A 12,983-nucleotide genomic window follows, 5' to 3' on the forward strand; every position below is an offset into this window, starting at 1 on the left:
GCTGAATCAGCCCAACTCCCCCCCCCCCTGAGTCTTATTAGGATTAAGCTACCCTATGGTGGCACAAATGAATTGTGCATTGCATGGTACATTGAAGGGATGGTCCGGGCTGAAAGTATAGCTTAATAAATAGCGTAGAATTTACTGAGCAAAATGCCAAAAATTTCATCAAAATTGGATAACAAAGTTATTGAATTTTAAAGTTTAGCAATATTTTGTGAAAACAGTCGTCATGAATATTCATGAGGTGGGCTGATGATGTCACATCCCCACTTGTTCTTATTTTATGATATGAAATTAGGTTTATTCAAATTTTATCCTCAAAGAACTTGAAAAATTGGATTGACAACTAATTTAATGCATTAAATATGTATTGCTGAAACTTACTTCATTATAAAGGAGACATTCAATTATGAAATGAAAAGAAAATATGATTTTATGTAATAACATAAGAAAACGGATAGTGGGTATGTGACATCAGCCCACCTAATGAATATTCACTACTGTTTTCACAACTTTGAACTTCAATAACTTTATTTGTGATCTGATTTTGATGAAATTTTTCAGCATTTTGCTCAGTGAATTCTACTCTGTATTAAGATATATTTTCAGCCCGGACCATCCCTTTAAATAACTAGTGCACATGAAATTTTCCCATCAGCATACACGCCAGTGTACTCTCTCCCATGTACTCTTTTTCTTGGAACGAGTCTTGCTTCTACACTATAGAGTACCTTCACCAACATCTTACATTATGCCTCATCTTCACAGATAACATCTTCTGTTCATTTTCCTTCTATTAAAGGTCAAGTCCATCCCAGCAAAATGTTGATTTGAATATAGAAAAATCAAAACTAGCATAACACTGAATTTCATCAAAATCGGATGTAAAATAACAAAATTTATGGCATTTTAAAGTTTTGTTTACTTTTCACAAAACAGTGATATGCACAACTCAGTGACATGCAAATGAGTCGGTCAATGATGTCTATCACTATTTTTTGTTTTTTATTGTTTGAATTATACAATATTTCATTTTTACAGATTTGACCAGAGACCGACTTGACCCAAACATATATTATTAAACAATGCCAATTCCACATGTTCAGGGAGCAATTAATCACCGTTTTACTTGACAATGAGAAAATTAGAATATTTCATATAATGAAATACAAAAGAAATAGTGGATGACGTCATCAGTCTCATTTGCATACCAACCAGGATGTGCATGTAACTGTTTTGTGAAATTGAGCAAAACTTTAAAATGTCATAACTTTTCTTATTTTACATCCGATTTTGATGAAATTTTCAGCGTTATGCTTGTTAGATTTTTCTCTTTTTATTCAAATCGATTCTTTGTTGGGGTGGACTTGTCCTTTAAGGAGGCAGTTATGATTGAATACATTGTCTCCACTGTATAGGTGCAACCTTTATGACCATCCTTTCTCCTGCTCCTGTCATCTCTCTGCTCTTTCCTTTCCGATGAATTTATATTTTTTCTTCACTTAAAATTATATATCCACAGGTACCTCAGGTACAGGTGTCTCAAAATTAACACCATGTGCATAGTCAATTGCCTGTGATCCCATCTCCAACAAGTGATGCCTGAAAACATATCTACATTTGAAATGGATAGGCTATTTAATATTGACCAGAGTGGGACAGGTTATAAGGAGACAATTACGATTCCTTTTCTTTTCACATATGGAGGTAAAGCAGCAGTGGTTCTTATGATCTATAATTAATTTCCCATCTTTCCTGCCTTGGCTATCGGCTCGAAAGCTATCCCCGGACTTGCCAACTTCTAAGCCCAGGGATCGTTACTTCAACATTTTCGTCCGATATCATCCATCATTCCATCGATTTCTTTTTACTTATTTGATACAATGCAACACCTTACAGCCGCACTCATTAATCAATAATGAATCATCTAATACTTGATCTATAATTAGATTTTAGTTGACCTCCCGAATATGATTTTCTCTCGTTTTACCAGTTGATTTCATTATACATTCTTCCCGTCTATTTAAGCAATATTTGATTTTATGCGATTTATGGTTTCACTTACACTTAGAACTCCTTTATGTAATTTGATCCGTCATATTGAAAATCTTTGCGTAATTAAATCAATTATGTATTGAATCCATTTTTTTACAATTGGTCTACTCTTTGTGTAACATCTTTACATGTTCTTATATTTGGGAAACATGTATATTTCAGCCACTGGCTGCCAATCATGTATTGCAAATAAACCATTACTATTTTTTACTATTCTACCTGTCCCTGATTTTGATTGGCTGAGCAGTGTTGCTACGGTAACTGTCCGATAAAAAGTAGACATGTCCTGTCATGATAGGCTCCTAAGATCTTGGCTCGACTCCCAACATTTGACAGCTCAAAGCTGGCTTTCATACGCATGTACCTGGTAAAAATTTCAACTGAATACAAGTGGAGGAACAGGAGAAATGCGCAGCATACAAGAAACATGCTTTTCACACCAATCACACAAAGGCAACACATAAAAAAGAACAAGAACACATATCATCTTTATTTTTTACATTTTTTATTTTGCACGGATTATGCAAAGTTCGCTCACTGATGTATGGCAAACGGTAATTGGACAAGTTTCTGTAAACAATGGCGGTTGGCGGTGAATGGTCAGGACCGTTTTCTCTTCACACAAGAGATAAGTCCCTTTGTGAAATGGTTTGGAATGGGATCGACTGTGGGGTGTGTTCTCTGATGTGGAGTTGTGTGTCTACACGCTTTCTTGTACAGGGGGTTCGTAGCCGTCCGGCCTGTCGACCTGGGCGCCTGTGTCGTCGGTTGTGGTGGTCTTTCCGGTACCAGATCCCTCACCGTGGAGCTCCATAAGACGGGATACTGTAATCATATTTTCAAAAAATACAAACAATTTGATTTAAGCTGGAGTACACAAAAATATATGTAAGTCAATCTTACCAGGGACCTGTAACACAAAGCTTAGCAATGATCGTAGAATACTTTTCCCACGGTTGATTGCATTGACTACAATGTACGATCAATCGTGAAAATCAAGAGTTCGATTAATCACTAACCTTTGTGTTACAGGATTCAGGTCTTAAATTCTGTTGTTTTTTGGGGGGAAGGCAAATTTTTATATATTATACAACAATTTGACCCCCCCAGATCTTGGCCGCTGATCACGCGATCGCCACGAAAAATTTGCACGCGCGTAGAGCCGGATGTAAACTACAAGACAATATGGTAACATTTTTGAAAATTAATTTTTTATATTTTAATCAATTATGCAAATAAGTGTATGAAATTTGCCATAAATTTTGTTTTTTGCCAATGTTTTTTACTTTAGCTCAATTTACATAGCTAGTAGAACGCTAATTTTTGGTTGGAGTATCAATTATTACATTTCTAAATAGCTACAAAAAATTGCAAAAATATAATTAATTTTCAAAGTATTTTGTTGTTTTTTAAATTCTTATGTATTTGTTTTTTTTTTCAAACCTTTGTTTTTTACTGTTTTTTCCAATGAACTTTGTCAGACCCTCCTGCAATCATAAATAGCATAAAATAAATCTACTTAAACCGACAAGAGTAAAAAAAATATCATACATCTATGATTTTTGGTTGAAAAACACAATTTACATTGACTTTGTACACGGAACACACGTTCCTGAGCAATTTCTGGTCTGACATGCACTCACTAAATGTTGCGTAATTTCAGAACCGCGTCCCCTGGCGTAGCAATTTTGGTCTCAAAAGATGCGGAAGACTTGAAAGTAAAAAGTCAGTCAGCGGCACGATCAAAAAACTTTGCGCGACAGCGTAGTGATGAAATTTGTCGAGGGGAGGTGTCAAATTGACCCCCCCCTCCCCCCAGTTTAATAAAGGTTAAGAAGGGCACAAAATTATCCAAGGGCGAAGAGATTGGCATGTGGGGTGGGGGGATGCATGCCATTTTCCACAATTATTTTATAAACACTTAAAAAAATATGGTAAAAACAGGTGAATTTGGTTTATCAGCCAGTATTTCTGACCCTTTAACACCAAAACCAACGTATGGGACCAACCATACAACTTTTTATTGAAAATGAAGAGAACAAATGGATGGAAAGCAAGGGTCTTACCGTCAAACTTGGGCTTCCTGAGGACCTTGACCTTGCGGATGTGGACATCATGGAGAGGGTAGATTCGGTGACAGGCCTTCTCAATGTCCCTTGCAATGCTGTCTGGGATCCTAAAAGTAGATAAGATAGATAGGACGATGGTCACTCACTGGACAAATCTATTCTTGAAATGGATTTTCTTGTGAACTTGTTGGGTGCTATTTGGATGCAACACAGCTTTTTTCTAAATGCCATCCTCATACTTTCATACGTACTATCAATCATATGATTTCGTGCATGCCTGGGGCACTGGTACCAGTGATTCCGCGATAGGCCTCTCCGTCCCTCAAGACTTGTGATTATGGCAACTTTCCCAGTAACTACCATGAAAACCCAGATTTTCATTGTTTATGCTACCATGGTAGTTTCTATAATGGCAAAGTTACCAAGAATGTATTTTTTTATCAAAGAGGTCCAAGAACTTAATTTTACTTACAATACTAAAAAGGAATATCGACTTACAGTTTGTTGACGACTTCCTTGAGGTCGTTGGCTGCGCACTCACGGGCCATGATCTCGACCATCTTCCTGCGGATAGCACGCACCTGGGTGCTCTGGGCATACGAGGTCTTCTTGATCTGGTTCTGCCTGCGCTTGGTGAAACCGATGCAGAAGAGACGGAGGAGGTAGCCGTCTGTGGTACGCACATCCACGTTGGCATCGATCAGAGTCTGATGGAAAAAGCCACAACAGAAATTCAATATTACTCTTAGTTGCTACAAAAGTCCAATTCCCCTCACATCCTCCACCGAAACCTTCAAGCATAATATACTTCAAAACAAAGTAAAGCAATAACTACAAAGCGCCTTCTCTCCACACAGACAACAGCACACTCCCTGCCCGGTTGAATTCAACTTTTGGACACTGGGCAGTACAGCAAAAAAAGGAGGCAGCACCAGATGAGTAGAACTTAGAAATTTGTAACACTGGGAAAGTATGTGTATGAATTCAATATTACCGCTGTTAACTGAATTTGTGAGAATATAGTTATTCAACGGTTTAGTTCAAATATTAACGATATGACAATCTTTTGATTTTCATGAAAAGAGTGATGATTTACAAATTTTGTATCACATCACATAGTCATACATGTACCTGCCAACGTTTAGTAATGAAAAATATTAACAACCAATGGCTAGGGGTCCAGGAACAAAGCCCCATATGGGGGCCAAGAAAGCAGTGGCCACTGGATCTCCTAGATTTAGCAACTTCATCCCAATAAGGACTGGGCTATTTGAGATGCATTGAGGACTGGGGCATGAATGGGTCTATGGCGATTTCTCTTGAGTTTCTTTTTCCTCACATGAAATTTCAGAAATCAGGACAGTTGGCAGGTCTATGGTCTGAACTGGGAACAAACAGAGAGCCTTTCTACACAGCTAGCCTCTAACACAAAATCAAATCACTTCGGTCATATCTAGACACGGGGGTTGCAATTTCTTTTCTTCCTTTTTTTACAAACCTGCCACTTCTTGACCATGGAGCAGTACTTGTCCCTTGTCAGGTTCATTCCATGGAAGTTGGTAAGGCAGTTGCGCCCACGTACGTCTTCCACCATCAGCCTAAACTTGCGGAAAGCAACCTCGTCATTCTGCAGATCAGCAAGGGAGACCTCGAACACGCGTCCCTTCAGACCATCAGAGGCGATTTCTGGTAAAGTGACAGGTAATAAAACTTAGGTTAACAGTAAGCAATGAAAAAAAATAAATGTTTTTTTTATATACTGATTATAGCGCACATCAAAAACTCTGTGCACATGTTCTCCTGTGCTAGAAGAGCTCCTGAATTGCTTGGAAAACAAAAGAATTATTACAATGCTAATAAACACATCAAAATAATTTGTTCTAACAAGAGCGCTTCTTTCATCCAACACAAAGAAAACTTTGTGAAATTCACGAGATGGGATTTAACAAACTTACCAGTTTATTTAATTGATTGCCTCCATAAGGATGTAGTTACAAAGTTAAAATTAACATTTTAAACACACCTATTGATCAAGTTCAAAGAAGCATAATGCATGAATGGACTCAGTAGCAGTCAAGCAAAGAATGACCATTTGGTTTAATCCCATCTCATTTTCATTGGTCTTTCTTTTGACATTTTATGACTTTGGATTCTGGAACCGATTGATTTGAGGGGCTACAGTCTATTTGTCGGCAAACATATCTCTTGTGCTCAGTAAAGATGATGGAAGCTAGCCTGTGTCAACATTTTGTTCATTTGGACCAAGTGGAATTTGTATAGTGTGCTTGTGAAATTTGATAAGTTTCTTTTGGAACCCAGTTTATTTCCCCAAAACATCATACACTTCCTGTGTAATGTGGTGAACCGTGAAACCCATACAGCACTTCCCCCCAAAAATGTTCCTCTAACATGCAGCTAAATTACTTCCCAAAATACAAATTATCCTCAATGAAATGTATGGAATTAGGAAACTCATCTCATGTTCTAACTTATATCAAAATATATTTTCATCGGTCTCGCTCAGTGGTTTTGAAATTCCCTGATCTGCCCAAGGAAATCTCCATGATCTAACCACTTATCTCTCCACTAACTGGATGGCAACAATAACGCTGATTGGCCTATTCTGTGTTGAAGCACCGGAAGTTGTACCTCCTCATGCAGAGTTCCCCCGAAAAAGCCAAAATCAAAGTAGAGTCTAGATAACGTTCTCGGCAATAGTGTCAATTCGTAATTATACCACACCAACCCTTAGTACAGCCCTTTTTAATGTGAATTTATATGTGATACAAAGTTAAAGGTAAATGCCAGTTGTGGTAATGATATCAAAATGAGTTTGTACAGAATCCAATGAAATGATCACCAAAATGTCTGTTTGTATATAAATAAAAAATATGTGCCAAAGGATTCTGGATGAAATTGTGTAGTTGCTGAGAAATTAGCAAATAAGCACAGGATTCCGGTCAAGTGTCGGCCGACATTCAGAGCAATAATAATGCACTGTCCCACATGCACTTATCTGTGTTAGTGATCTTCAGTGTGAACATTTTTCAGTGTAGATTTTAAGCTTTCACACAAAGTTCAGTTTATGTAATTGTATCAGATCTAGATCCTCGATGACATACTGACAATTAAGCCTGGTTTTACAGACTTTCTCATGAAATCAGTGTTCACAGCAACTACTGGTATTTCTCTTTAAAGATGCCGTCCTGTGCTGCGTATGATCGGGACGATTCTATTACGTAATGTTTTCATTATTTGATTACAATGGTGATATTTATCTATGGTTTGGAAGGGGGAGGGGTTCTGGCATTTTCCATGTGGAATGCAGATGTTAATTATCACGTTTTCAATTGAGATTTTCCATTTTATAAGATATGTTGAACTTACAAATCATGTACAGATCATTCACATTTTCTTTCAAGTTGGGGCACTGATTCCCCTTTTCAATCACCAAACCAAACAAACACAAGTTTGTTTCTTGTCCTTCTAAAGATAACAGTGTGCATTCAAGACTGCTGAAGCACCAATGAAATTTTCATCGAAGTTGGTTCATGAAATGAGCTTTCTACTCATGAACATTTATTTGAGAATACTACCACATTTTAGAATTAATTCAGCCCAATGTCAGAGGGACATTTTTTGGGAGACGCGCTAAACTGCATATGCTTGACGTTTGCAACCTGGACGTTTGGTCTCACAGCACTCTTTGTGAAACACATCCATTTACTTACTTGTTCCCTGGGTCCTGGTGACAAGGGTCTTGCCGATGTTACGGATGTTAAACATGGCCGGAGCTTTCACATCGTACCATTCCTTCTTGGTGAATGGATCCAGACTGTGCACAAAGAAATTAATTGAAAAAAAAATACATTCACTTACCAGGACAATTGTATTTGGGGGGGGGGGGCTACCTTTCACAATTAAAACAAAAATCACCACCACCAAATCACCTACTACTGCCTAAATACAGTATTTTCCAGTAAATAAACCACATTTCCCCCCTCCCCTTTATCATCTTGAAAAGTCAGGTGTGGTTTATTTATTCAAAGAAACATTAATTTGTCATCAGTGATCTGACTAAACTTCTTCATTGTAGAACGTTCAAGAACAACCAAGAAACAAAGAAATATTTAATATTATACAAATATTCAATGTTGATGAGGGGATCGTTCCGAATATTGCATTAGTGTGCAAGTTGAAACTGTCTATTCAACGACGCAAAGCGGAATTGAATAGACTGTTTCAACTTGCAACGAATGTAATATTCGGAACGTCGCACGAATGAAAAAATTGAATATTTGTTTTATACAACATGGATAGCTTAGTTAGACTAGATCTATATAGGCTAGATCTTTAGGTCTAGTATTTTGCTAAGAATGTTGTCTTTTTTGAGCATCAGGTAGATTTACTCCAGTAATCCCAGGAGAGTCAAGTACTTTCAACATAGATCCATAAAGATCCATGAAGTTCAATTTGTGAACGAATTCCATAAAATCCAGAAGGTAGGCAGCTGTACCCTGGGAATAATTAGCTTAGCAACGTACGTACGCGCATTGTGTTCAGCTTAGCAACGTGTATGCGCAGTGCTACGTACATCGGTCAGAGATACAAAAACGTGACAAGGTATATGCGCGTATACCGCTAATTAACTTAACGTGTACGGGGCATGTCCATGGATTCAGTGTGCCCAGGGATCTTGCAGTGCTGGCTCATTTACTTCAGCGTGCTATAGTGGACTATAGCACGTGTGTGCAATAGTCGACTATACTACGGCTAGCATATCTTAGCGTGCTATAGCTGATTCCTCTGAATGTCATGTGACACGCTTTCATCCAATCAGCTGTCAAGGATCTATCCATGTGTTGTATAAAACTACTTGTTGGTTACTTAAACAAGAGAGCAGATCTATACTTTGCAAAGTTTTGATTAAAAATCTTCTTTAACCCTAAATCTCCCGGGGTAATTTGATTCTTGTCATTCATGGGGAGGGGGGGGGGCCATTATGGCCCCCTATTAAGATCTCAGCCGCGGATTGCGCAATCACGACGAAAATTTGCATGATGGTAGAGAATGATGACGTAATCTACGCAGTTGCATTGGTAAATTTCACTGAATTCATTCTTTTTAATTTCATATGAATTAATTATGCTAATTTATTCATGAAATCATACTAATTGCTCTGATTCACTAAATAAAGCTCCTAGAGTGCTATTTTTTGGTGAAAATATTCGTTATAACATTACTAACAATTGTGAATGAAAAAATTCTGGTACCAAGACCGATTTCTTATGTACTTTTTTTTTATTTATGTATTTCTTTGTTGTTTTACTTTTTTTTATTGTTTTTTCGATGGAAATTGCTCCACACTTAATTCTAATCATAAACAAAGCAAAATGAATTAATTTAAATCAGTAAAAGTAGAAATAATGATACCTTTATGAAAAATTTTTTTTAGCTAAATATACAATTTGCATTGGATTTGTACAAGAAATCAAGTTTTTGAGCAATTTTGAGTCTGACGTGCACTTACATAATGTTGCGTAATGTCGTAACCGTGTACCCGGGCGTCACAAATTTGGTCTCAAAATTTGTGCGAGACTTGAAAGTTTAAATTCAGCTAACGGCGAGGTCAAAAAATTTTGTGCAGCGGATATATATCGCGAAAATTGTCGAGGGGGGGGGGCCATAATGCCCCCTCCAGGAGAATTAGGGTCAAAATTTTTCTATGAAAACTTGTTTATTCACAGCTAAAAATGCATGAAAAATGCTCTACAATATGTATTTTAACCAAAAGATTCACCTATGGCAGTTTGTTCACAGCACATTCACACGATTTGGTCGTTAACTTCAACCAAGTGAAGCAAAGTCTGAGACTAACATTATCCAAGACTGAGGATCCGAACTATGACATCGTGATCAACGTCGAAATACAAATGTGATCGGTATGACCTGCGACCGATAGATCGCATGCGATGTTTTGAAATCGGCCGTAATACATGTGAGGAAAAAGATGCTGGCCAAAAACCACCATTTTGAGGATAACCAGAGTATGGACACGGAGTGAAATATGGGTGAAGAGTAAGAAATTAAGCTAATTTACTTTCTCGTTATATTTTTTTTCTATAACTTTTACAATAAATATTATTTCCATCCCATCTTTGTCATCACTCACTCGGAATATCCGATCGAGTTCACCGTCTCGAAGTTCGGGTAGGTGGAGCATAGTGCAGCGGTAGTGAAGTGGAGTGAAGTCTGCACGAACTTCACCCGAGGTATGATGGTGGGCCCCAAGACTGCGCACCCAACAATTTGAGTTAAGATTTAACATGAATTTCTTATTTCACAAAATTTTTTAGTTAATAATGTTCCTTATATTGTTAAGAGTGTGTACCTAAATAAAAGTTGAAAGAAATATAGGATTTTCTTTAAAAAAACCTTTAAAAAAAAATGATACCCCATGTCTGCGCACTCATTCATTTTGCACAAAATTTAGGGATTTTGATGAGAAAGGCTGCATTGTGAGGCCGTCACATAAAATGCCCTAAATTCATTATTTTTCCCCCATTCTGAGTCGGATATTTTTATTAATACATTGTACCTGTCTATGTATTGCATGTGTAAAGTTCGTGCTCGTTGCGTATCTTTTTTAATAGACTCGCGCAGATACACTGTGCGAAGACTTGGGGGAACTTGCCATAAATAAACACTAGATCTAACGTTACGCCTATGCTATGGCTACCTCGAGCGAAGTTTGTGCAGGCTCGACTCTACTTCACAACTGCTACACTACACTCCACCTACTTGAAATTCGAGACGGTGAACTCGATCGGACATTCCCGAGTCACAAAGGTGGGATGGAAATCATATTTATTGTCAAAAAGGAGAATGAAACCTTTGGAACAAGATAGCTTGGGTGAAAACAGAAAAGTCAAATAAACAGATCAACAAAAGTCTAAGAAAAATCGGACAAATAATGAGAAAGTTTCGAGCATTTGAATATTGCGATCACTAATGCTATGAAGATTCCCAAATTGGTAATGCGACAAAGATGTGTGATGTCATTTGTGAACAACTCTCCACATTACTTTAGCATATATTTCACTTAAACTGCCTCTCATATCACATCTATCAGTAGATCACGCGTCCTTTCTATAGATCTAGGAGGGCATGTAATACAGATTTTTTAAGAATACATCAGGGATAGATCTATATGCAATATATGCATGCGATCGGTCGCAGGTCAAACCGATCGCATGCGATGTTTAGAAATCAGCCGTGAATAATGTGTGAGGAAAAAGATACTGGCCAAAATCACCAATTTTGGGTGTAACTGGAGGATGGACACGGAGTGACAATATTACGGGTGATGAGTAAGATTGTTGTTTATCTTTCTCATTAGGGCCCCCCCCTATATTTTTTTTTTACAATAAACATGATTTTCATCCCACCTTTGAGACTCGGAATGTCCGATCGAGTTCACCGTCTCAAAGTTCGGGTAGGGCCTAGGTGGAGTGCAGCGTAGCCAGGCCTAGGCTAAAGTAACCCAGGGAACTCCCACCCGCTACGATTCATAACAAAAATGGCCGATCGAGATGGGGGTAGAAGGAAAGAACTTTTCGGGGTTTTTTAGGTTCCAGTTTGTGCCCAGATGTCAGGAAACTACCACTCGTACTCGTTAGACCTTCATCCATATAATCGTGGTAAGTCACTAAGTGCTTGATTTATGTTTCAACTATTTAGGAAATTAGGCCCTATTCGGAGAATTATTTTGACCATACTTCATGCTAGTCAGGTGAGTATGGTCAATTACATGGTAAGGTCCTGGGCTCCCCCCCCCCCCCCCCCCGCTATGCGGGCGGGAGTTCCTTGGGTTAACTAAGGCTAAGTAGCGTTAGTGAAGTGGAGCCTGCATGTGCAAAAACTTCGCTCTATTAAGTATTATGGCTTTGCCTTTGGCATGCAGTTTTTTTTCAAACAATTCAGTCTCGAATGAAACCTAGCTGGCAGAACTAGTAGTAGGCAAGAGCAAGGCACTAAGTAATTGGGAATGTTGGGAAAATTTAATTTATGAAGTGCGCCCCCAACGTCAGGACATTATTTTCACTGCACTCCAAAAGTGCAATAATGGAGACAAAACACCCTTCTGCAGTTCTGGATTCACACAAACCAAGTCACATTTCACTTCTATTGCTTCCTTATGTTACACTGTTTCACGCTTAGACAAATACATCAATTTCGCTCTGAATTTCTCACGCAAAGACCATGATGCGGGCAGTTTTGTTCTTGGAAAACATAGACACTGTGCGAGATCCGAGTGTCACCGTCACTCGCGTGCGATGTATGCATTGACAACACACGTATTCCACAGCCACGGCTGTGCCCCGCAAACCTATCGGGCACTGCCTACAAAATCCGCAAAAATCTACACAATCCGTCGATTTATTTAAAATAAAGTATATAATTCATAAAGATCAATATATGGGTATTGTTTCCAAAATGATGATATATTCTTACACTTTTTTCTTGGAACCTTTTTTGCCTCCTTTCGAGAGGCGTTTATTCTTGCCCACCGCCATAGTTAGGGAGCTTATCAAAGAGGAAGTGGCCTGCGAAGTGCATATTGGGATATGAGTTTTTAACGCTGAATGAAATCGGGAATGTGACAAATTCCGTTCCCCATTATTAGGTTTTCTGTATGCGAAGCATTAATAGTTTTATTAAATAAGTTCAGACTGCTTTCTTTTTTAACAAAAATATACAAATTAATAAATTATACAATTTACCTTCATTCTACGCAATCTGCCACTGGCCAGGAGGACATGAAATATAATGAAATTTATCAAGCAGACGACGCAT

The 12,983-nt window shown here is 38.1% G+C and overlaps 1 protein-coding gene across 1 annotated transcript; it reads right to left on the reverse strand.

Moving 5' to 3' along the window:
* Nucleotides 1-2,546: 2,546 nt before the first annotated feature.
* Nucleotides 2,547-12,738, reverse strand: LOC121413357 (40S ribosomal protein S3a-like). Its single transcript, XM_041606153.1, has 6 exons — nt 12,642-12,738; nt 7,859-7,962; nt 5,626-5,813; nt 4,626-4,834; nt 4,125-4,234; nt 2,547-2,883 (listed from the first exon to the last, which is right to left on the reverse strand). Exons 1-6 carry the CDS (start codon nt 12,701-12,703, stop codon nt 2,759-2,761), a joined length of 798 nt encoding a protein of 265 aa, XP_041462087.1. The 5' UTR covers nt 12,704-12,738; the 3' UTR covers nt 2,547-2,758.
* Nucleotides 12,739-12,983: the final 245 nt, after the last annotated feature.

The sequence above is a fragment of the Lytechinus variegatus genome, chromosome 1, assembly GCF_018143015.1.
Source record: "Lytechinus variegatus isolate NC3 chromosome 1, Lvar_3.0, whole genome shotgun sequence".
Classification (NCBI taxonomy): domain Eukaryota; kingdom Metazoa; phylum Echinodermata; class Echinoidea; order Temnopleuroida; family Toxopneustidae; genus Lytechinus; species Lytechinus variegatus.